Raw genomic sequence first — 25,459 nt, 5'->3', positions numbered from 1 at the left:
AAAATGCAAACTGTGATGCAATGGATATGGAGTGAAGTCCCAGATTCTGTTTCTCAAAAGGTCCCAGGGGATGATCCTGCTGGTCTTGGACCACATGTTGAGTTGTAAGGATGGAGGCAACTGTACATTTGTGTCTGCAGTCAAACATAAAGAAGAGAAGGAAGAGGCCAAAAAATAAATAAGGTGGAGAAAAGAAAACCAGAAAAGAAACTTTCTTTAAACTGTCAAAGAGATTTAGGTGGTTTGTGTGGAGAAAGGATACCAAATACCTACAGCAAGCTTTCTCATACTAAATGTGATTCAGTAGCATCAAGGTATTCATGGAAGTGACACAGTACACTGACATGGAAGATACGTAACTGTGCTCTAGACTGTACTTGGAGTTTCTGACTACTTGCTCTGCCTTTCAAAGTCCATGTTTTCCATTTCAAAACAGCAATGCTTTCCCCTTAGTTGTTACTATAAGCGGTTTGTATCAAGAGATGCTTTTCCAAATATCTCAAATTAAGAACTGCATAGCTTTGTAAGAGATAGGAAGTCAGTCTTCTCAGAATATGGTGTACATATCCAGCTGTACACGCTAATTGGAGGTGTCCCATTACTGCCAGTGTGCAGGGTCATGTACTTCATGAAGAGAGATGCACAGGGAGATGTAACTGAAAAAGATTCATAACCAGCTTTGATTTTTGTCTGCTCCCTGCATTTCCCCAACCCCAAACATTAACCCCAAAACGGAGACTTACTCTTAGTATTCCTGCTCCAGAACCATGCAACATAATTATAATCAGTACTTCTCTTACTTTCTTGAATTTATTTTTATTTCAATGGTTTTAATGAATATTTCCTAGAGAGTTCACAACACTCATTTTTATGTTTCAATTTATATTCAGATTTACTCAAAGATAATATCATCTGGTATTATTAGAGAAGTCTATATAAATACTAGAACTGACATTTCAGATCCATGTGTAATAATACTACCCCCATAAAATTTGCATAGGTTACAGAAATGTTTATCTTGAATAGTCCTCCTGCTCCTCATCTCTGTCTTTGATATATTACATCTTGCAATTTCTGGTAATCAATTCTAGGACAATAGACAACATTTCAGCCACTTCAACTTTTAAAATAACCACTAAAAAATACACCAAAAAATCATGTGATGTAATCAAAGCACCATGAATCAAAGGAAAATAGGTATTTCATTAACCAAAAATTATCTTAATATTCTTAGGATCACAACGATATTTCCTTGGGCAATTTGAAAGTGATCTGAAAATTATAAAGGTAGATGATGATATATGTATCAACCTATTCTTATCATTGCAATTTAGACATCAGGACAAAAATAATAGCCTACAGTTTCTCAATAGCTGAGTAACTCCATGCTGGGTTTTACTATAACTGATGATAGGTAAAGTATGGTAAACTGGATGCATGTAACAAACATGAGAGGTCGTAATATGTTTCCAGGATATGGCATCTTGCCATTGGCCACAGCCTCTTGGAATCAGATAAAGTCACTGAAATAGTTAACAGATGTTAGCCATACTCGAAATATAAAAGTTCTATTGCTAAAATTATGTAGGGTCAGATGGAGATTTGGCTTTTGGTCCATAACTTAACTGACTTGGCAAATGAATAGTTGAGATCCAGAGGCATAATGCATAATATTGAGGCCACACACTCTGCATACTATGCAGGAGCTCATAAACTACTGACGGTATGTACACTGTGTTAAGCCTGCCTGATTAAGTATTAACACAGTATTTGATACTTGGGGAAATATGAACTCAATTTTCCCATCTAAATTAAAAAGTTATTTCTACAAGAGCAAAAGAGACTTTTTTCAAAGTTCAAAATATGACAAGTTTTATTATTTATCCTCAGCTTGCAATTTGCCTGATGACTGATATTGCTTTTTGTTGACTTAATCTATCCAGTTATAATCTTTTTGAAAAGGATCTCTTTTTTCCCATTCTTGTCTATTACTTCACATATCAGAGCAAAGTTGACACTAATGATTTTCAGATGAGTATTGTAGCTGAAATTGATCTTCTCAACTGTAGGTCATAAATCCATTCAAGTCAAGCACGGAAGGAGGCTTGTGCTACTTTAGAGTTTGTGGTTTTATTCACAGCTTTGCAAATGAAGTCACCAGCTTCCATCACTTTGTATAGATTCACACCCTGGTGAGGAAAAGGAATATCAGGAAGGCAGAGGGATTAGAGAGAAAAAAGATAAAACATAGCCTTTTAAATTTTATTAGTAGTTACTTAACCATTTAAAATTACTAAACAAAGTGGTGGTGGTCATTATCAATTTGGGGGCAACATTTGTTTTCATGAATAATGTTAACATTTTAGATTTTTCTGCTTTATTACAGCATATCTTGAATCTGACCCTTGCATAATAATATAGGTAGACACATTTGAAAAACATCATAATTCAGGCTGGTATCTAGAGTCTAGGAAGGGCAGTAATGGAACTACAAAAACAGTCTACAAAGCATCAGTGAAGGACAATCAAAATGATAATGTTTCGGAGCAGTTTATAGATAAGAACTGACTTAGAAAAAAGACTATCCTCTTTATGAAGAAACAAACTTGAAAAAGCCATAAGGATTACGGAAAAGGTGAATGCATATATATACATATATATTTTTTAAACCAAGTTCAGAAACACTATTACTAGTATGATATTGAAGGAGGTAGTTGCAAGTGAAATAAAATGAAGTAGTATTTAGTACACATCTGGAACTTATTTGCCTGAGAGGTTGTACTGTCTGAAAGTACAAATAGGATCAATAAAGGCTTAGGTAAATCCATGGATGACAGATATGCAGTTGGGTATAAAGGCCAAGTTCAGGGCATGCCTTTGGCTTTGGTGTAATGAAAGCGTCACTATCAATGTCTCCACCCAGCACTTTTGTTGTTACAGGAGGAGGCAAAGCATTAGGTGGATTAAGCACAAACTTGGCCTTACATGGCATTTCATAAGCTTCTATGTTCTCCCTCAATATGGACTAGAAACAATGTGGGATTAAAGTTGAAAATACTCAGTTTTCCTTGCTATTATAAAGTACTTTTTAATATCTATGAAAACTTGTGACTTTCATAAAATAGACAAGTATAAAACTCATAGGGCCTTTTCATAACAATATCATTTTAGAAATTGGAGACATTTCAATATAGCCAATTACTTATCTCTTTAAGAATTAAAACTATTTTATAAAATGATACTTGTAAATTTCATTTTTTTATTATAAAGTTGTTTTCAGGATACTAACATTTGCTTTGGTTTGAGAAATTTCGTTTTGTCGTGGTAATGGCTTTACGTGGGTATCTGTTTAACATCCTTAATCCAATGATACTTAAATTCTGTAAACAATTAACTTCGGATGCCTTTCACTTATAAATTATATCCAGCAAGTGTTGATAGAAAGATTTTAGTCATTAATGTCTTTCTTCTCTTTTCAGTAATTCCATTTGTAACATACAGTAGAATTTGCTGATATCACACCAAAGAAGAATTTTGTTTTGACTTTACCATGTTATTTAATCAGTAGATATCATTATGAAAACAACACTGCATGTATTCTTAAATCATTTATCAGGTGCTTAATATGTCTCATGTACTATGATAGATTCTGGAGTTTCAAGAACCTCACGTAGAATGTGGTTTCTGCCTTTAAGGTCAAGCAAGCAATGTAGACTCACAACAGAAAATTCTGTACCATAGTTAAAGCCACAAATAGAGATATGCCCAGGTTATTATGGAGGCAGAGGTGTGAGGCCACCAACCCACCAAGGAAAAAAAAAAAAAAAAGCAGAAAAGAATGTGTCAGGGAAAAGTGCCAAGAAGGGTAAAGCCTGATTCGAGGTTTATACAAAATATATAGAAGAGGATGGAGGATGTATGGGTCACTGTATGTAGGCAGAGAGAAGAGCGGTTCAAGATATCTTAAATATCCATGGTACATATGGATAAAGGTAAAATATACCATTAATCCTGGAAAAGGTAATAATAGGCCAGATTATGTGATAGAGCACAGGCTTGCTTTCAGAAAATTAGAATCCACTGATCAGTGCTCAAGCAGAAGTAGAGCCTATTCATACTTATGTTAGGTGTAATCCTTTGATGGTAGCATGGAGGATGGATTTAAAGGCAAGTCTAGAGCCAGCAGCCAGTATAGAGGATGAACACCCAGGAAAGAGATGTGCAGACCTGCATCAATGTAGTCATAGCAGAGGTAGTAAGGAAGGGACCAACAACCAAAATATTTTAAAGTCAAATTAGCAGCTTTGGTAACTGATTGGACATTGAATCCATAGTGAGATTAAATTCTATAGAGAATCTTGGTTTGTTGCGTTGGGTGACTAGTTGAATTGTGGCAGCTACTCAATGTAGCAATTCTTGGATGGTAAAACTTTTAGGAATAGATTTGACTTATTTGCATTTGGACTCTGGAGTTATGGAACATAACTGGCATATATGAAGCATCAGCTATCAGCTATGGAATTCAATTCAGTCATCTAAATTTCTAAGAAAGGAGCTATTTATGCTCATTTTATGTCATTAGCTTCTGATATAAATGATTAAGATATGATATAAATGAAATAACATTTATTTCTAACCAGAGAAAATAGGCAATAGCTCTTGGTGTTTATGGGTAACAGCTGTTGGTGTTTAGTGCCAAGTGAAATCAGTCTTTCAATAAATATTTATGGAGCATCTTTATGCCACAGGCACCAAGTATAAAGTATGAATAAGCTGTCATAATTGCTCTGTGGTTGCATGGGAAGCTAGACACATAAACAAGATAATTATATAACCTTGTGGTAAGTTCAGAGGGAATGCAGAGGAAAACATGAAAACACTAAGGAATGGGATCTAACAGTTTGACTTGGGGGATAGACAGGGAGATGCTAGACGGCTTATTTTTAGGATGGTGGTGTCTTACTTTCCAGGCCAAATAGAATACAAGGCATAAGGCCATTTCATGTGGTAGTGAAAACCTGAGCAAGGGGTAGAAGTGAGGAATAAAATGGTATAGAAGTGTAGACCAGAAGCAAGTTCACTGCAGCAGGAGCATCAATGTAAGTAGAGTGAGGAAAAAGGAGGAATAGGAGCAGCAGAGAGTAAAAAAAATTTGTTTTACAATACAGGTGATTATTTTACATCGCAGAAAGAAATTCTAAATGACGAATCATCTGTGATTTTTATTTTTTTTTCCTAAATAAATCTGTTCTATAGACTAACAGGTTGTGTTAACAATCACAGGGCAAAACAAGGTGCTGAATTTGTTGGATGTGGTTACGTGGCACGTGACTTTTCAGGTACGACTTGCAAAGAGACTATTCTTGCCATCCAGTGTCTCACATGCTAAGTATTATGAAGCTCCCCTCTTTCACTGATCATTTAAAAAGTGCCCTGGGAGTTCTTCCAGAAGCTGTAGTTGTCACTGTGAGACAATCAAGATCTCAGTTTTCTCCAAGAAAAACATTCATGCAAAAAACAAAACTGCAAAACTCAACAATCGTAATAGCAAAGACACAGGCTCCGACTCAAAAAGTGTATAAAATCAAATCAGATAATACATGAAAAAGTACTTTAGAGGTCATGAAGCACTATAAAAATGTGACTTGGTAGCATTATTGGTGATTGAGCTATAGCCATGAGTTACTTTATAAAGACCCCAAAAGAATTTTTATTGCATTTTCCCACTGTGCATTTTAGCAAATAGCAAAAGTGTAGTAAAACTTTGACCTCAAAATTGCTTCCCACATCTGAGAAGCATTGCAATTTGGAGATGCAAGGAATGCATGAATATTAAAATATGTTAAAGTAACTTACTGTATTGAGCCCCAGGCCATTAAGCATATATATCAAATCCTCAGTGGCTACATTCCCAGAAGCACCTTTTGCATAAGGGCAGCCGCCTAATCCGGATACTGCAGAGTCCACCACATTGATTCCCATCTGGAAAGCAAAGCAAACCACCTAAAGCTTGTGTGTTTATGGCATGTAAATTGTTGCATTTCGATTTAACCTGTGGTAAAGAGCAAATAAGCAAAATCTGAACTGGTTATTCAAACATATTCACTTACCCACTGGCCTCTAGAACAGTCCCCGGGGTACTTATTTCTTTTATAGCTAATTTTGTCTCTGAGGCTAACAGAAACTCTGCTAAGGCTCCCTGGAACTAGAATAATCTTTGAACAAAAGTAAAATGGTGTTGTTCATTGGTAGCAGCTCAACTGTAGGTGGTGAAGCTTAGAGTAAGGTTAATTTACTCCAGACTTTCACATATTATCCAGTTCTCTAGCTTTATTCTAAAAGCATTTTATAAGCAACATGAACTATTTTCAACATTCTAATTCAACATCAAAATGCCTTAGATGACTAGTATGTGTAGGGCGGGGGAGGGAGAAGTCACTGAGTTTGAAGTAGGATTTTGTGGGCTCACTTTACCCATTCAACTCACCCAGTCTTTATTGAGACATTCATTGTTTTGCACACAAAACTCCACTGCTTTGGGAGAAGGAAGAAATATTTAAGAGACAAAACACTTGCCACCAGCAGTAACACCAGCTTACATTTTTTGGTTCCTCACTAAGTGCTGAATGCTGTTATTAACAAATTATGTGTATTAATTCACAGTTCTCCCCAAAACCCATGAAGTAGATACTTTTGTATCATCCATCCCCAGTTCACAGAAAGAAAACTCAGGTACAGAGGGAATAAACAATTTACCCAAGGTCACCATCTGATAGGTGAAATCTTCTGTCTCCAGGGAATCTACACTCTGCCTTGATTTATGTAGCCTCTGGAAACATGAGAGTTGGCACATGATTATGTGCTTGGGGATATCAGAGGTGGAAGAGTTCTCTGTGTGCTGGAGAAGTTATGGAAGACATGAGCACAAGAGGGTCTGAGAAGGGCCCCGGAGTTCAAATCTCAATATGAGAAGAACAGAGGCAGACATGCCATTCCTCTGTGAAAGGTAACAATTCAGTAATCAGAAGTTACAGTAAAGCCTAATCTGATTCTTCACTCTTGGGCATTAAAGAAAAAGTAACACGACCACATCTAAAATGAGTAGCACCTGGAAGCAGAGCTCTTGGTCAACCAACTAGATCATGGTTCTCAATCACAGGTTGCTGCTACATCCCCCGAGTTTTTGATTCAGAAGGTCTGGGCTGCGACTTGAGAATTTGAAATTTTGACAAGATTCTGATGGCTGCTGCTCATGTGGGAATCCTTCCCTGCCTTCCTGCCTTCCTTCCTTCCTGCCCTCCTGCCTTCCTTCCCTTCTTTACTTTTTTTTGATAAACTTTTAATTTTAAAATAGTTTTTGATTTTCACAAAATTTGTGAAGATAAAACAGAATTCCTGTATATTGCACACTCAGTTTTCTCTATGGTTAACATCTGTTACAGAAAACATTATTCAGTGATACTTATTAAGGCACAGCAAGGATGACTTTATTTAGGAACACTGCAATAGGTACAGGGACCACATGCAATGCAGGAGAGAGAGACTGTGCTCAAATCCAAATACAGCATGGGCAAATGAGAATTTATAGTGGGGGGGGTGGGGTGGGGGTCAGTAGATTAAAAATTACTAGGAGAAAACATCAGGAGTGAAAGCAATTCTGGCTAAACTGACCTACCACGATTTTTGCTGAAGACAGGTCAGGGTGATCAGACATGACCTTCGGGTTGGTGGAGGAGGAGAGACCTAATCAAATCGGGTGTTTGGATATTGAGTATAGGGGTTCTTGTTAAGCTGATGTAGAAGGAATTGCTAAAACTGGATTTTCCAAGGAAGTGCAGAGGTGGGCTTAGAAGTTTTAGAAACCTGACTAAAGTTTGGCTTCTTTGTCAGATCGTATATTATTATGGTATATTTGTCATAACTAAAGAACACATATTGACATGTTTTTATTAAAATCCATGCAATATTCAGATTTCTTTAGACTTTTAAAATGACATTTATAAAGACATTTTTAAACATCTGTTCCGGGAGCTTAACAGTATACCACATTAGTAGCAAGGTATCCTTAGCCTCCTATGGGCTGTGACAGTTTCTCCAAACTATTTTGAGTAGTATAAGTCATGTTTCTGTTTTGTTTTGTTTTGTTTTGTTTTGTTTTGTTTTGTTTTGTTTGAGATGGAGTCTTGCTCTGTTAGCCAGGCTGGAGTGCAGTGGTGCTATCTTGGCCCACTGCAACCTCTGCCTCATGGGTTCAAGCAATTCTCTTGCCTAAGCCTCTGGAGTAGCTGGGATTACAGGTGTGTGCCACCACACCCTGCTAATTTTTGCATTTTTAATAGAGACAGGGTTTCACTCTGTGGGCCAGGCTCGTCTCAAACTCCCGACCTTATGTGATCTGCCCTCCTCAGCCTCCCAAAGTGCTAGTCATGTATTTTTTACAATGTCCTTCAGTATGGGTTTGTCTAAGTTTTTCTCCTGTTAAGACTGGAGTTATAGAGTTTTGAACCACAGAGGTAAAGTGCCATCCTCAAAGCATTATATCAAGGATACACAATATCAATATGAATTATGATGGCTGATATTAACTTTTATTGTCTGGCTGAGGTGGTGTCTGCCAGGTATCTGCACTATAGTCTCCCCCCAGTCTTTCCATATTGTATGTTTTGGGAAAATGTCATTATGCGTAGCTCACGCTTAAAGAGTGGGGAGTATCTACACCAAAATTTGAATTCTTCTGTATGGAAAATTTGTCCATTCTCATATTTACTTATTCTAACATGTATTTATATTAGGGAGGACTCATAGCTAATTATAGGTAATTATTTTGCACTTTGGGTTTTAATGTAATAACAATTTACATCTTTTGTTGCTCAAACTGTTCAACATTTGGCCATTGGGAGCTCTCTCAGTTGGCTCCTGTGTTCTTTAGGCATGCCAAAGGGACTGTGGGTTTTCAACCACTTTCCTAGAGTTTCCTTTGCAAGACTGAAAAGGATACTTACAAAGTCTCACAAAGGAAGAACTACAGTCCTTAAAAAGTCCTAGAATTCTTTGGGGCTAAGGAAAGTTTACAAAGGATAGACTGTTTTCTCTACCTCCGTTTCTTCTTCTTAACACTCGCCAACATGGGAAGTTCTCCATTGCTTTCTTTCCATTACCACAACGTTTCTCACATAATGATCTGACAAGCTGTCATATTCAGCAGTAAAATACTCGTACCTTTAGGACAATTTTCATTTACTATGAATCAAAGCAGTAAGAATGGGGAATTATACTTTAGAAGTGAAATTTGTGGCATTGTCCACAAATAATATTTGCTTGGAAAAGGCAACTATTAAGATGTTGTCCCATCTCTGGGAGTCTGCCATGATATAAACAGGCAGGGGCATTTCTTTACTTATAGGTTAAAACTGATCTATTCAGTGCACCTGAATGTATCAGCTTAGGAGCCAGAACTTTCCATGATTCTCAATCCTGTCAACCCACTGGAATCACCTGGAGCCCTTTTCAAACGACTAAAGTCCAGACTTCTGCCTAAATTAATTAAATCAGAATCACTGTCCTAGAATCTCCTCTTAGCCAGTGATTTTCAAACCCCTAAAGTAGAGTTTCTTATCTATCTCACTCTTTTATCAGTCCAGGGTATGGGTCTGCTTTAACTTTAGAGAAGCTTTGTACCCTGGGAGAGCAAACAGTTAACCAGGACTGGTCAGTATTTCAAGAAAAGCAGGTTTTGAAAAAATACCCAAAAAAGTATAAAGTAGCAAAAGTCAGAGGAATCAGCATGATAGGTGAGAAATGGCTTCAGCCCGAAATGTGGATGATTCACTTTTGGGATCTGGATTCCACATATCATGTTCCTTTTCTCACTACTGAGGATCAAGACCCTGCAACTACAGGAGTCCCAGAAGGGAAACTTGTTACCTTGTCAAAAGAACAGTTTTTAGTCTTAATTGGCCTTTTGGGAAAGAGTGAGGAAACAACAGTCATTCTTCTATTTTGTAACTAAAGGCCAATGTAACCTATTGCTTGGGCAAAAGTGAAAGATTTATTTACAATAGAGAAACCAGTATTACCACAGAGGAACAATAAATGACCAATGTCACACTAGAGCAAATATAAATAACCAGTGAAGCCAAAAAAAAAAAGTTCAACCTCACATTAAATCAAAGATTGTGAGTGAAAACTATAACACCGTATTTTACACTTTCAGACTGACAACAATTAAAGAATGCTAGCATTGAAATAGTATAGCATAGAGCTCAAATATATAGAACACTCTACAACTTCAACAACATGGACTAATTTCACAAACACAAGGTTGCTTGAAAAAAGTCAGGCTCAAAAGAAGACATACAATATGATTTCATTTAGATAAATTCCTAAAATAGGCCACACTGATCAAATCAGTGAGAAATTAATAATTATCCTTTGAAGTGTGAATAAAATGGACACAAGGAGAGCTTCGAGGGTGCTGGTAATAAATTTCTTGAACTGAGTCGATTACACTGATAGTATCAGTTTGTGAAAATTCATTGAGCTTATAATTTGTTCACATTTCCATGTATACATTATAGTTCAGTAAATATCAGTGTCAAAGGGAGTGTTGCTGGAACTGAAGGTAAACAAACTAGTAGGAATATACAGTTAATTGCAATTCTTTGGGTGAGCAATTATTTAGTAATAAATCTTCACTTGTCAATATTCTTTGTCCCAGCAGTTCCTTATCAAAGAGTCCTTTCTACAAATATTTAACAAATCCTAAGAAAATAACTAAACAAAATAAATGCATGTGGGTGACATATATTGTATATTTGTTTTGTATAGGCTATACAACACACACACATATCTATATAAAGACTCATCACAGTATGTTTTTTAAGAATGAAAATTTGAGAACCATCCAAATGTCTCACAATGAAGAATAACTTTATGGGGTAGCTATAAAACAAAATGATGCCATTAAACTGTATGATTAAGGGAAAACAGGTTAGAAGACGTTGTAACAGTACATAGAGTGATGATACACTTTTCTAAAACAAAAGGATTTGAGAGATGTATAAAGTGCTAACAGTAACGATCATGGGTGCTGTTATTACAGATAATTTATTTGACTTTAATTCTATCGCTGTTTTCCAATGCATCCACAATGAATGTTAATTACCTACCTAAGTAGAAAAGTAAAAAAATTTTGGAAATTTTAGCCTGTAGTAAAATGACAGTAAATAAGTGAAAATGAATGTAAATAAATCCAAGATTCTGAATTTATTCCTATTTTGCAATAATGGATCTTTCTAGGATCTAAGACTACAAGACTAATCTGCAAACATACTCTGGTGAAGGCAGACAGAATCTGAATAAAAGAGGACTTGTAAAAGGGTCTTTCTGACTTTTCTAGTATCAGTTTAGCTCTAGACACAGATTCTCTTTCAGTAAGCTCTAGTCACAAATTAATTGACTCAATTCTAAAAGCAGTATGTGGATTTAAAGTTTAAGCAATTTTAAAGAGTTTATTCAAGGATATATGACCTGTAAAGGAGAATATTAAGACATCAGTTCCCTTTAAAGTCTTTTTTTAAAAAATCACAGTACTTTAAAATAGTTTAATGCAATTTCCCCTAAATTCTATATTTTATTTTCTCTATGATACTATTATCCTTATACTAAATTATATGCTCATATTTCTAAACAAGATANAAATGACCAATGTCACACTAGAGCAAATATAAATAACCAGTGAAGCCAAAAAAAAAAAGTTCAACCTCACATTAAATCAAAGATTGTGAGTGAAAACTATAACACCGTATTTTACACTTTCAGACTGACAACAATTAAAGAATGCTAGCATTGAAATAGTATAGCATAGAGCTCAAATATATAGAACACTCTACAACTTCAACAACATGGACTAATTTCACAAACACAAGGTTGCTTGAAAAAAGTCAGGCTCAAAAGAAGACATACAATATGATTTCATTTAGATAAATTCCTAAAATAGGCCACACTGATCAAATCAGTGAGAAATTAATAATTATCCTTTGAAGTGTGAATAAAAATGGACACAAGGAGAGCTTCGAGGGTGCTGGTAATAAATTTCTTGAACTGAGTCGATTACACTGATAGTATCAGTTTGTGAAAATTCATTGAGCTTATAATTTGTTCACATTTCCATGTATACATTATAGTTCAGTAAATATCAGTGTCAAAGGGAGTGTTGCTGGAACTGAAGGTAAACAAACTAGTAGGAATATACAGTTAATTGCAATTCTTTGGGTGAGCAATTATTTAGTAATAAATCTTCACTTGTCAATATTCTTTGTCCCAGCAGTTCCTTATCAAAGAGTCCTTTCTACAAATATTTAACAAATCCTAAGAAAATAACTAAACAAAAATAAATGCATGTGGGTGACATATATTGTATATTTGTTTTGTATAGGCTATACAACACACACACATATCTATATAAAGACTCATCACAGTATGTTTTTTAAGAATGAAAATTTGAGAACCATCCAAATGTCTCACAATGAAGAATAACTTTATGGGGTAGCTATAAAACAAAATGATGCCATTAAACTGTATGATTAAGGGAAAAACAGGTTAGAAGACGTTGTAACAGTACATAGAGTGATGATACACTTTTCTAAAAACAAAAAGGATTTGAGAGATGTATAAAGTGCTAACAGTAACGATCATGGGTGCTGTTATTACAGATAATTTATTTGACTTTAATTCTATCGCTGTTTTCCAATGCATCCACAATGAATGTTAATTACCTACCTAAGTAGAAAAAGTAAAAAAATTTTGGAAATTTTAGCCTGTAGTAAAATGACAGTAAATAAGTGAAAATGAATGTAAATAAATCCAAGATTCTGAATTTATTCCTATTTTGCAATAATGGATCTTTCTAGGATCTAAGACTACAAGACTAATCTGCAAACATACTCTGGTGAAGGCAGACAGAATCTGAATAAAAGAGGACTTGTAAAAGGGTCTTTCTGACTTTTCTAGTATCAGTTTAGCTCTAGACACAGATTCTCTTTCAGTAAGCTCTAGTCACAAATTAATTGACTCAATTCTAAAAGCAGTATGTGGATTTAAAGTTTAAGCAATTTTAAAGAGTTTATTCAAGGATATATGACCTGTAAAGGAGAATATTAAGACATCAGTTCCCTTTAAAGTCTTTTTTTAAAAAATCACAGTACTTTAAAAATAGTTTAATGCAATTTCCCCTAAATTCTCTATTTTATTTTCTCTATGATACTATTATCCTTATACTAAATTATATGCTCATATTTCTAAACAAGATACTTTGGAAATTTCTAGTCATAGTCTTCTAAGAAAATTTGATTTCACCGTGTATGTTTTCTTCATATCTACTTCCTTATTTCATCAGAAATAATTTTAATAAGATGTAAACAAGCTCTGAAAAACTAGGAAGAAAAACCTTATTTCTTTTTATTATTCTTTATTACAAAGAGTGGGAGGACATTTTTACTTAACCATTAAAATCATATCATTTTGTGTTTGAAAATAATAGGCCACTTAGCTAATTTTCCTATATGAGAGACTTTCGGTATTAAAGGATTATTCTTTGAAAGATGTTCCATTTCTCTACTTTTCAAGCATGATCACTACTTTCAGATTCAGGTTTGTGGTGTCTGTGTGCGTGTGTGTGTGTGTGTGTGTAAGAAAACAGCACAAACTTATGTTTGCACCATATATCACAAAAGCAAAACAGTTATTCTTTGTTTTGTCTATTTTTGATTTTTGTTTTTGAAGAAAAGTCCATTTTTAGATGAGTAACCACAAGGTGGCAATATAGCACCAAAATCCAACAAGTTAAAGTCAAACATTTACAACCCCACTGTGTTGCAGTCCCTCAAAATTGTAAATAAGTAAATAGTTTTATATTTATCAAGCAAACAGGTTTTCTGCATTTAAAATAAGGACACTCTTAACTAATGGTATAGAACACATGAAAATGTGGCTCAATATATTCAGCATATTTGTATTTTTCCTTTGACTTAAAGTGTTTATTAAGCACACTCTTTGTGCCAGGGTCTTGGGATAAATAAAAGTCCTGTAGCTCACAGAATTTAGCATTATAAATTAAACTGACTATATATTTCGGCTGTTACCGAGAAGTAGCTTATGATTATCTAATGAGAAGCAACTGTTTCTAGTGCTCAGGGAACCAATGCTTTCTAAATTATATACATATTTATTTATATATATTCATATATAACATGTATATTTATATATAACATATTTTAATATTTATATATAACATGTAACATACTTAATATATAAATCTATTTTTATATAACATATACATAAATATATTTATATAATTATAACTCTAAGGACTGAGATGTCCTTGGCTTCTCCTTTTCTCAAAGTTCACAATTAAAGCTATTAACCCAGTGGCCCAGGATACCATAAACCTTGTGAATTCAGTTATATGTGCTCTGTCTACTTGTGCTCTCTGCATATGTGCTTAGGCCTAAGGCCAGAGGGAAATGAATAAAATGCTAGTGGCAAATTTTTCTGGAGGAGAGCAAATCGCCTGTAGACATATCATCAACATATCACGTCTGTACTCTAATCTTAGGTGAGCTCTGGGGAGTATCCATTCTGTGTGATGTTCTAATGCTCAGATGTTGCTGATGTGCTAACTAAAAGTACCATCACTACTTTTTCTTGTTTCTATAGGATCTTACAACCCAAATGAAATGAATACATATAACAATAAAGGGAGTAAAAAAATCATTTGCAAAATTTCTAATGTATATATTCATGTTTTCAAAATATTTTATGAAACCTAAAATTTTAGTTATTGAGGGTACCAAAGTCCCAAAAAACAATTAGAGCTGGATTTTTTTTTGAAGTCATCTATATTTTTTTATTCCCCTAAGATCAGTATTTTCTTTAATAATCTATAGTAATGGTAGATTTAATTTAAAATAATACAATTTCTGAAAGTGAAAATTATTCATTTTAACATGAATATTCATGTAGAATAAAATATCAAAATATGCTTATTTTCCAATATTTTTATTCTCAACTTGTTTCTCATAGCTAATATTCACTTACCAAAGGACTGAAATTACCCATACATGAAGTATCACTCGTACTCCAGTGGCGAGGCCAAATAATACTAATCTATCACAGCACCCTTTCCAGTAAGCCCAGATCTTGCCTTGAGGTGCTTCTCAACCAAGACTCTAAATAGATACTATATGAGCTATTGTACCACCTGAGAGAGAACCCAACTTGCCATTGATGTGTATTGGGAACATAACATATGTAATATGTAAGCCATAGATAATGAACAGTTAGCATACATGAATAATGTCAATGTTTTAGTAAACAGGAGTATATATAAAAATTGGTAAGTAAATAATGGGATTATATATAGATGTAAAGGGAGAGAGCTATGTTGAGGAATGACTAAGCTAATGTGATTATTAATCAAAATAATTAGACTTCTCATCTTTAAAACTGGCTTTCCTAAATGCTTCACTCCTCCTTGCCTTCAAAAGGAGATAGATTATATTTCTACCTTCATTGGATACATTCAAATTGAGACAGAAATGGGAGTGTCTACACTGAAGGGAGTAAGAAAAAAAAGCAAGAAAATTTTCAACTTCTTTAAGACTAAAAATAATAAATACTATTAGCGAACATTTGCTGAATTGCTCACTTTTTCACAGGGATTGTACCATGTGCTTCACATATGATAAAGCTCCACAAAGTCAACCTGAAGTGGTCAGTAATGCATTCCCATTTTACTGATGAGTAAACTGAGGTTTATGAAGGGTAAGTGATATGTCCTGCTTCATATGGTTAGTATGAGGCAGGGTAAGAATGCAAATCCAGGTTTAACAACTGTGTGCTACTGCACGATATTAATAGTTAACAAAATACTGAATGTATGCCAGACATATTACTAAACACTTTAGATGCATTGATTCATTGAATCCATATAACAACTCCAGGGGTCAGGGTGTGAATTAGGAAAAGCACATTGACAAATCAAAAAGCTTCCTTTTCTTATGAGACTTTCTGAAAAGTTTCCACACAAGTTAGCAACATTAGCAAACAACTTCAGAAAGTAAATATTTGTTGTCCTAGCGATTGTATTTCTAGGGAGCTAGCCCAAGAAGACAGCCAGAAATACTCAGATAGATTTATGTTCAAGGATGAATTTTTTTGTAATATTACTCAATATTAACAGTGAAAATAAATTCATAGGTTAAATGTCCAAAAATAGAGACAGAGTTAACAAATTACATAAGCTCGACTATTATGAAATAGTAAAATATTTCTGTATAATACAATATTATATATACAAAAAATATAAAATATAAATATATAAACAGTACAACATTACATATACACAAATATATGAAAAAATGAATAGGAGAAAATGGAAGATAAAAGAACATGATACTAACTATAGTTCCATTTATTTGTGTTTCTAGATTTTTTTTTCCAATCCTTTACAATAAATATATACCACACATATATTTAGGACAAATGAACTTTATTAATAAAGGTCTATCTACTTTTTTTTCATAGTAATTTCCTTCTTCTGCCAGTATCATACCCCCAAAAGTATACTGGTCTATCTCAGGCTCACATGACTTCAATACCATTCAAATTCTGTAGATGATTCATCTCAGAATCATCTGCTTTTGCCTGTTGTTGATTGGATAATGCTCTTATCACTTTACTTCTGTAGCCATCCATATTCTCTAACATCTTGGCATAAAATAATTAGACCAGTGCTTCTCAAACTGTAATGAGCATATGGTTTCATTTAATAGGTCTGAGGTGGTACTTGGGATTCTGCATCACTTACAATCCTGAATTATGCCAATACTACTTGTCCCCAGAACACACTTGAGTGGCAAGAGACAACAGATCTTCCTGGAAACCTTTCAGATGTTAATATATACAGCTTCAGTCACAGTGGCTCCCTCCTGCCTCGTGCAGTATTTCTTAGAATGGTATCATCTGACTATTGGAATCACCTGATGTCCTAGTTAAAAATGCAAAAAGATAGAACCTAAAAGGTGCTACCTCCAAAACTGAATTTTCTTGTAAAGTATATTTATTGTTTCAAACTCCAAGATGGTTTTATGGATAAAAAATTTTTGAAAATTTCTAACCTTGTGGCTGAACTGTTTATCTGTGGCAGATAGAGCTAGTTCATTACCAAAAATCTGTTTCTTCTTCCAGGACCCTCAGCTAGCTGACACTACCAAGGTGCCCTGTACTTAGGTGTGGATATGTGACTACAGTCTAGCCAATGGCATGCAAGCAAAGTGATACAGGGCATTTCTAAAACAAGTCTTCTTAGAGACTACAAGCATTCTTCCTCTTTAATAGCCAAATGCAGATGACAATGAGGCCTTAGGGCGTGGTGAGCCACAAGGTGGAAGCAGCCTGAGTTCCTGAATGACCACTTGGAGGAGACAACACACCCATTTACCAGGAACATGTGTGATGGGCTGTTAAATCAGTGAGAAACAGACATCTCTGTGTTGGAGTCATTATTCATTTTCAGGTGTGTTTTTATATCAGCATGGCCAATTGGAACGGATATGCCAATTGATAAAAGGTTAGATTAAAATCTGCCACTTTGCTAGCTGCTTTCTATTTGTTCCACATTTTAAATTTTTTTCCTCTTATCTGCCTTCTGTTAATTGAATGTTTTATGATTTTATTTGATCTCTTCTGTTGAGTTAATATTTAGATTTCATTAAATTGTTTAGTAGTTGTCCTCTCATTTACAATACACATCTTTCATTAACCATAATCTGTCTTCAAATAACCAGTCACACATAGGGAAGGAGCTTCTAACAGTATATTCTCAATTCTTTCCATGTAGCCTCTGTGCTCTTGTTTCCCTATTTGTTACTTTTACATGAATAAACTGATAATATATTGCTACTATTTTTTTACTTTAGATAGTCAGTTATCTCTTAGAGCAATCAAAAATAAGGAAAAAATAATCTAATCTTGACTTATTCCATTTCTGAGTTCCCTGAAGGAACCTGGCTAGAATAAAAATGGCAGAGATTCAAATCCTGGTTGTTGGTGAACACTCACTTTTTGGAGGTGGAAGAAAGAAGATGAGTTAATGAAATAGACAAGGAGTTCAGGAGGAAGTTCATTGTCACAAGCCAGGGTAGAAAAAGTTTCTCTAAATACATACCACAGTGATGAGTGCAACAGATGGTTAAGGAAAATGACAGCTGAGAAAATCCACTGGATTTATGCCATTGACAAAGTTTGAAGTTGATCATTTCAGCAGAGTAGGAGGAGCGGGTAGAGCTGGCAGTAGATTTCACAACAAATGAAAAGCATACAGCCTACTGCTTAAGAAGTCAGTTTCAGAAGACCGACTTCCATTTGAACCTGTTGTGCCATTTTAACTGTGTGATTTTGAGAATATTGTTCAACCTCTCTGTCCCTCAACTGTAAAATGAGTATAATAGTATCAATTAGCAGGCTTGTTGAGGATTCTATGAGATCTTTCATGGAATGTGCTTATCACATAGGTTGGCAAATAGCAAAATGCTGGATTTTAAAAGCATATGACAAGGATGTAGAGGCAGACAGAGGACATGTGATAAAAGGAAGAAGAGAGTTGAGGAAGAAGTTGAGGGGGGTATGTGAATAGAGAGACATCGAGGTTATGTGAGACATGTAAGTACAAAACCATAAAAGACAGAACTAACTAAATGGAAGTAAGGAATGATGTCACAAACAGAGGAGAAAATTAACAAAGAAAAAATCTTATAGTTTAGGATGAGTTTTGGGACCAGGGCAGAAACAAGGAGGTGAGCCAGGAAATTAATAGAAAAAAAACTGTCCTTTGAGTAAGGGTGTAAGGAGAGACAGTATATATCCCTTAACAGAGATATGTTAAAGGAACAAGGGCCCTGAAGCTTTTGTAGAAAATAACCAATCTCAAAAACAGTAATTGAGTTCATTGGCTGAGAGTTCTACAAAGAGTTCATCTCATTTCTAGCTAACACTTACTTCTTTTAGACTCAGCTCTGCCCTGCTCTCACAATAGTTTTCAGTGTGTGCACAAAGAGAGGGGGATGGAACTAATGGTTATGGGGAAGAGGAGTAGGAAGAGAAGGAGTGAGACCATAAACAATATTGTACTGACAATATCTATTTAGGTTGGAGGTCCCCATGTATTTTTCATACTAATCTGCAAATCACAGACTTTTACAACTAGATAATTTAGCCAAAATCCCTTATATGTTTAATGATTGATTGATTTAAAGTGAATTAAGCCCCATAGTTCTTAACAATGTGCTTTTGGACATTATCAAAAGTCACACAGGGCCGGGCATAGTGGCTCACAGCTGTAATCCCAGCACTTTGGGAGATGGAGGCGGGCGGATCACCTGAGGTCAAGAGTTCAAGACCAGCCTGGCCAACATGGCAAAACCCTATTTCTACTAAAAATATAAAAATCAGCCAGGCATGGTGGTGTATGCCTGTAATCCCAGCTACTCGGGAGGCTGAGGAAGGAGAATTGCTTGAACTCAGGAGGTGGAGGTTGCAGTGAGCCGAGATCGCGCCATTGCACTCCTGCCTGGGCAACAGAGTGAGACGCCATCTCCAAAAAAAAAAAAGTCATGTAGGTGGTCAGTTATAAGCAGTTATAAGCAGTTATAGTGATGGATATAGAACTTAGGCCTTTCTGTTCCTGGAATTTCACTAGGAGGTAGAAGGTAAATCACTTCCAGTCCCAAGGTAGATGTTAGTGGGAAACCTGCCTAATGTTGTGAAACTACAACTAAATGTTAATAAGGTTTTTTAAAGTATATTAAAAGACAAAAGAATTGAAAACAGTGGTTCTGACAAAGAATGAGCAATGTTATAAATATTAATAAGCTAGGGATGGCTTGTGAGAATGTACAGACCAGATTTTTAAAAATAGTCAAAGCAACAGGCAGTGTATATTAGCTTCATGATGTCTGGAATTTCACTTTATCTCATTCCATTATACCTTCAGCATATGGCATAATACCCAGAACATAATAAGTTATTATTCAAATATTCTTGAAGGCATAATTGAACAAATAATGAGTATGGCACAATACTGTATGTAATATCAAGATTAGGGTGCATATAGGTGCATGTATGGTAAAAATTGAAGACTACAGCACTACATGTTTGAGGACACATGTTTGAGTGGATCACCACCTATCTCATTTTCTCTTTAAACCTTCTTCTCTTGGGAGTGCCTCTCATAAAGAAGGGTTTCTGGAACTGCTCAGTGACTCTTTTATTAATCTTGGCTGCAGCTGATTGGACCTAAATTTGGTCAATCACAGTCTTCTCACCCAGACTTGGAACAGACAAAGACAGAATCCATCTTTATAAGAGGTGAGATGTACAGCAAATGAGCTGTGGACCGGTAACTTTTTCCATGAATAATGAAGAGCAGAGAAATTCAATCTCTAGTAAAATGAGAAGTGAAGAATAGGTGAATCAAATAAACATGGCCTGAATTTCAGACAGATTTTCAGTCCTTCCTAAGGTCCAGCTTCATTCCCTCACCAGCTTTGTTTTTGGAAGTGGGTACTATTATTATGCTTATTTTATAATTGAGGAAACTGAGGCACAGAATTCTAATATCATATATGTTATATGTTTGGTAAAAGATAAAGCTGAGATTCAGAATCAAGTAAAAAGACTTCTAAATCTCTGTTCGCAACTTGTGTGCATAATTTCTCCAAGAAGTTTCCATGAGGCACCTCTGTGTCTTCATAATAAATTTTCCTTTTTTGTTTAAGTTAGCCTGAGTTGACTACTGTTGCTGGGAAACAAATACTGGTAACTAGCATCATTAAGTTAATGACCTGGCAGAGAAGATATTCATCAATACAAATACCTTTAATATAAAGTAGAATGTGGTAGCTATTACGAGAATTATAAACAAAGCTGTTCAGAAACACCAGTGAGATAGTTTATATATTTTGTAGTGGAGCAAGGAAGGGGAGTGGAGGAGAGGAGGGATAGTGAAAATGTTGTGAAATGCTTTGCCTCTGAATTGGGCTTTGAAGGATATTGACAAGGGTGGGGAGATGGTGTGGGAAGAGGTATTCTACAGAGAAGAAGCAATGTGGAAAATCATACATACGATGAACATGCCAAGTATGTACTAAGAAGATTTTAATGAGATGTTTATTGTAGGGACTTTGGGGATATGGATGGAACATAGTTCCTGATCATGGGAGGCCCTGTGCCTTGCTATAGGATATGAGCTTTATTCCCTAAGAAATGAAGATCTGCCTAAGGGTTTATGAATAATCATGCCATCATCAGCACTTTGTTTTTTTCTAATTTTCCTAGCAAGGGAGAAATAATTGAGATGGATAGAGGCTGAGAAATATGTAAGTAGAAACATTTGTTAGAAAATTAGTGTAATACATCAAATCGTTAGTGATGACTATTTAAAATGAAGCAGAAGAAAAAAAGATTGTTGTTAATAATTTGAGATACATTTATAAGGTAAAATACTGTCTAAATGAATGAGGAATGATTGAAGAAAGAAATACCATTAACAAAGCACTGAGATTTCTAGCTTAACAACAACTTAGTAGAGGGTGATCCATTAACTGGAGTGGGTTATAGAATCATTTTTAGTGAAAGGTGAAAGTTGCTTTTTTGAAAATCATTATAGACATAGAAAACTGACTATTCACCACATGACGTTTCCTGAAGCATTCCTAATTATTCAAAACTTATTTAAATTCACGTTTATCTTTCATTAAATAACTTTTTTTCCACTTCCCCATTTGCAGTTGGAGTGATTTCGTGTCTTCGGTAATGTTTACATGTATAGTTAAACATTCTTGTATCTCAAATAATTGGACTCCATTGGTCAGTAAAATAACTTAAAAAGATGACACAGTGATTCCTGGGTCTCTAGAAGGAGCACGAGGCTTCCCATTTGCTGAGTACCAGGGGTGGGGGCAGGGATAATAAGTGATAGGAATTTCATATGGGTTTTGTGGAGCCCCATAACAAAGGAGACTGGTCTTGCTTTCAAAGGTGTATACTGGAGGGCATAGAAGACTCAGAAGCTCAGCATTCAGCTGACTGAGGTAACAGGGCAGCAAAGGCTGAGTGAGATACCTAGCCAGTGGCTCTCAGGTAACTTCAAAGCATACAGAACCCTCAAATCTGGCATAGAAAGCATACAACAATTTCCCATTTTCCCTAGAAGAGCTGAAAGATCACTGGTAGGTATGAGGGAACTAAAATCACGACCAGGATGTGGTACAGAGTATAGGCTAGAGTTGGGTGGATCATGGTTTGGGTACCATCACAAGGACAGAGCTGAATGGGCTGGATAGTCACATCTCAGGGAAAACAAGGGAGGACTAAGGATGTTTGCAGACCAGGTAACTCCCCACTAATGCCAGGATGATACTTAAGCCCTCTTCAAACTTAGCTCACTCATAGGAGGAAGGGGAAAGAGAATAGGGGGAACCTGAAACCTGTTTTAAAGGAAAAGTGGCTAAACAGATTTACACATGTATTCCACCATTTATCAGGAGACATCTATTTTGTGGGTATTTAAACTTCAGAATTCATTAAATTCTGGACACTGCTGCATTTTTACATAGATATAAAATATTATTATGTATGATATAAAGTACAAAATATATTACAGGCCAGGCACAGTGGCTCATGCTTGTGTTCCCAGCTACTAGGGAGACTGAGGAGAGAAGATCACTTGAACCTAGGAGTTCGAGGCTGCAGTGAGCTATGATCTCACCACTGCACTCCAGCCTGGGCTTCAGAGTGAGACCCCTATCTCTTAAAAAATAAAAATAAAAACGTATATAATATTTTATGATATTGCTTCCTTATACGAGTATTACCATTCACATTCTTATTGTTAATTTCAAATAGCTCAGATTCAACTTGATTTCTAAATGACTTACCAAGGACCTTGCTAGCTTGAGACCCACCATTGATCAAAATATCTAACAAGATATTTATGTTAACAATGGTATTAATTTTTTTAAGCATTAGGTACAACTTGGAGGAAGAGGGAAGGCTGTGAATACATAAAATAATTTTTTTCCACTAGAAATAGTCCAGTTGAAGGCACCCGAAATGATTCAGTTGAAGCCAGTTATTCAAAGAAGGTAGGAAAATAAACATAAAGTATAATTACAGTTAAATATGTAGAAGAAGAGCAGATTTGGAGAAAACCCGCATATCTAGAAAACATAATCTAATCCATGGTTAAGGCAACTGTGGATATTTGCCTTGGAAAAGGCTCAGAGATAGATGAGAGTTATAGTTGCATAGTTCAAGATCATTATGTGGTCAAGAAAGCCGACATATTCTGTATGATTCCAGAGCCAAATTGACAAATATAGATTTTGGTTGATTATGGGGGATAACTCTCTAGCCATTTAATGCTGCCCAAACACAAATGGGTTAGCTTTCAGAATAATGATCTCCTTGCCACTGAAGTATTAAAAGACAATCTAAAGGTTGCAGAAGGAATCCCTTCCTCTATTAGTGAAGCCATTAGCTTTGATGGCTCTAGGATTTTCTCCAGTCCTACAGGTTTCTATGAATACATATTGAAGTTAGTTTGCTTAATTTTATCTAATTGTGTCATCAAATTATAAACATACCCAAATAAAATTAGAATATTAAGGGCTTTTGCTATTATAGTTTTTGGGCAACAGCATTATTGTGATAGGTTCATTTCCTTGGCATCTGAAGATATGACATATAAATGCTAAGCAAAAACATAGTGACTTAATGGGAAGGTCACATGCATATAAGCTTCCAAATGGCATACAACCATGATGGCTAGTGCTAACAGTCAAGAAAAAAAAAAAAGTCATATAAGACATAACTTAAAACATTTGCTGAAGATTTTCATTGAGGAGTGCCAAACCCACACATATTTGGTGTTGTAGCAAAGTGGCCAAATCCCACTAGGCTCACTAAAGCTCCTGTATAACCTGAAACATATTTTACATTTCTGTTTTAACTTCAACGATTCAAAATACCTGAAATTCAATGTCATTCTTACTTAAAAATGAAAATAGATAAGAGAGAAAAATCTTTAGATATGAGTCAAATTCAAGTGCTATTTCACTCACACGCTAGATAAAAAACACATATGGGGTATGCAGGAAAATACACAAAATATTAATCATGGACAGATTAATGTCCAAGGAACAAGAAGAGTCCTTTCTTGACCATCACTTCTTTGCTCTTCATCACAGGAGACTGATTCCTTCAGGATGCATTTCCCCATTTCTCATATCAGCTGGATTCCTGCAGAGTTCAGCCAACAGTAAGCTCTGGTGTTAGGAAGAAGTCACAATATTTCCCACTAACAGCTTTAGATGGTATCTCAAGTAGAGCCCATATTTTCTTTGTGGCCTCCAATGCCTTCTGTTGTCCATGGGCAGGCCCATCATGGTTCCAGCTCTCTCTCACAGTGACTCTGGATGCTGGGCTCCAGTAACGCTGCTTCTTTCTTTGTCCATCCAACCTATAAGACTCATTGCAACGGTGGTTTGCTGCTATTGCTAATCTCCAGGAGTGCCTCCTTAACAGTGAGGCAAACAGGGTGCAAATTGTAGGAAGCCATTCAGGAACTCGGTTGGTCAGCAAGTTGAAGATCATCAGCACATGAGAAAGAGTGCCTCCTAAAGGTTGTGTTCTAGTTACTTGGTTTGCCTTACCCTATTCTAGGTCCTGTTAACCTCTGGGATGCTTTTTTTGTCAGATGTTCAGTTTTACACTTTTCCTCTCACCTGCGTTTCCTACATTCAATTATTTTTGTGTATTCTGCTTTCTCACTGATCCCTGAAAAATCTAATCAGCCTTTCCAAGGAGTTGAATCTTGAATTATTTTCTACCAAACTCTTATCAAAGGCAGATTGAGCAAAGTGATACTAAACAAAGGCACTTTATGAGATTCACTGTCCATCCTCTTCTAAGTATTTTATTTCTATCCTTATGCCAATTTCAGCAGAAAGATCTGGATCTTGTTAGCCAGACTCCTGCAGAGATAGCTTCCTTGAATCCCATTTTCAGGTTATTCAAAGTCATGACAATAAATAAATAAATGAATACATACATAAATAAAAGTCTTGTGAAGGAGGACTTTCCATCCCCCCACATTTATTCTAAAAACCCCTACTGGAGACACTGTCCATTTATTGTACTACATTATATATTAGCCAGGATAAGTAGGTTGAGTTATTAAAGCCAAGAAAAGGGCTGGAGAGAAATTCATTGGTTCCCTTAAGTGAATTATAGATGAAGTTTGGTTGGTTAATCTTGGAAAACACTGAACCAGAGACTCCAACATTATCCTTCTTCCTGTCTCTTTCTTCCCTTCTTTTTTCCTTCCTTCTCTCTGTCTCTC

At 35.5% G+C, this 25,459-nt stretch overlaps 1 protein-coding gene across 1 annotated transcript in view; it reads right to left on the bottom strand.

Annotated features, from left to right (window-relative positions):
• Positions 1 to 796: 796 nt before the first annotated feature.
• Positions 797 to 25,459, bottom strand: part of HMGCLL1 (3-hydroxy-3-methylglutaryl-CoA lyase like 1) — a 154,152-nt gene continuing 129,489 nt past the window's right edge. Inside the window, exons 8-9 of the mRNA XM_017893240.1 lie at positions 5,857 to 5,982; positions 797 to 2,189 (exon numbers count right to left, since the gene is read on the bottom strand). Coding sequence (XP_017748729.1) covers positions 2,088 to 2,189; positions 5,857 to 5,982 — 228 coding nt within the window. The 3' untranslated portion in view covers positions 797 to 2,087. The remainder of the gene's footprint in view (positions 2,190 to 5,856; positions 5,983 to 25,459) is intronic.

Source organism: Rhinopithecus bieti, unplaced genomic scaffold, assembly GCF_001698545.2.
Source record: "Rhinopithecus bieti isolate Rb0 unplaced genomic scaffold, ASM169854v2 scaffold_23303, whole genome shotgun sequence".
NCBI lineage: Eukaryota > Metazoa > Chordata > Mammalia > Primates > Cercopithecidae > Rhinopithecus > Rhinopithecus bieti.
Note: the sequence above shows the minus strand (reverse complement) of the source record. Positions and strands in the feature narration are given on the sequence as shown.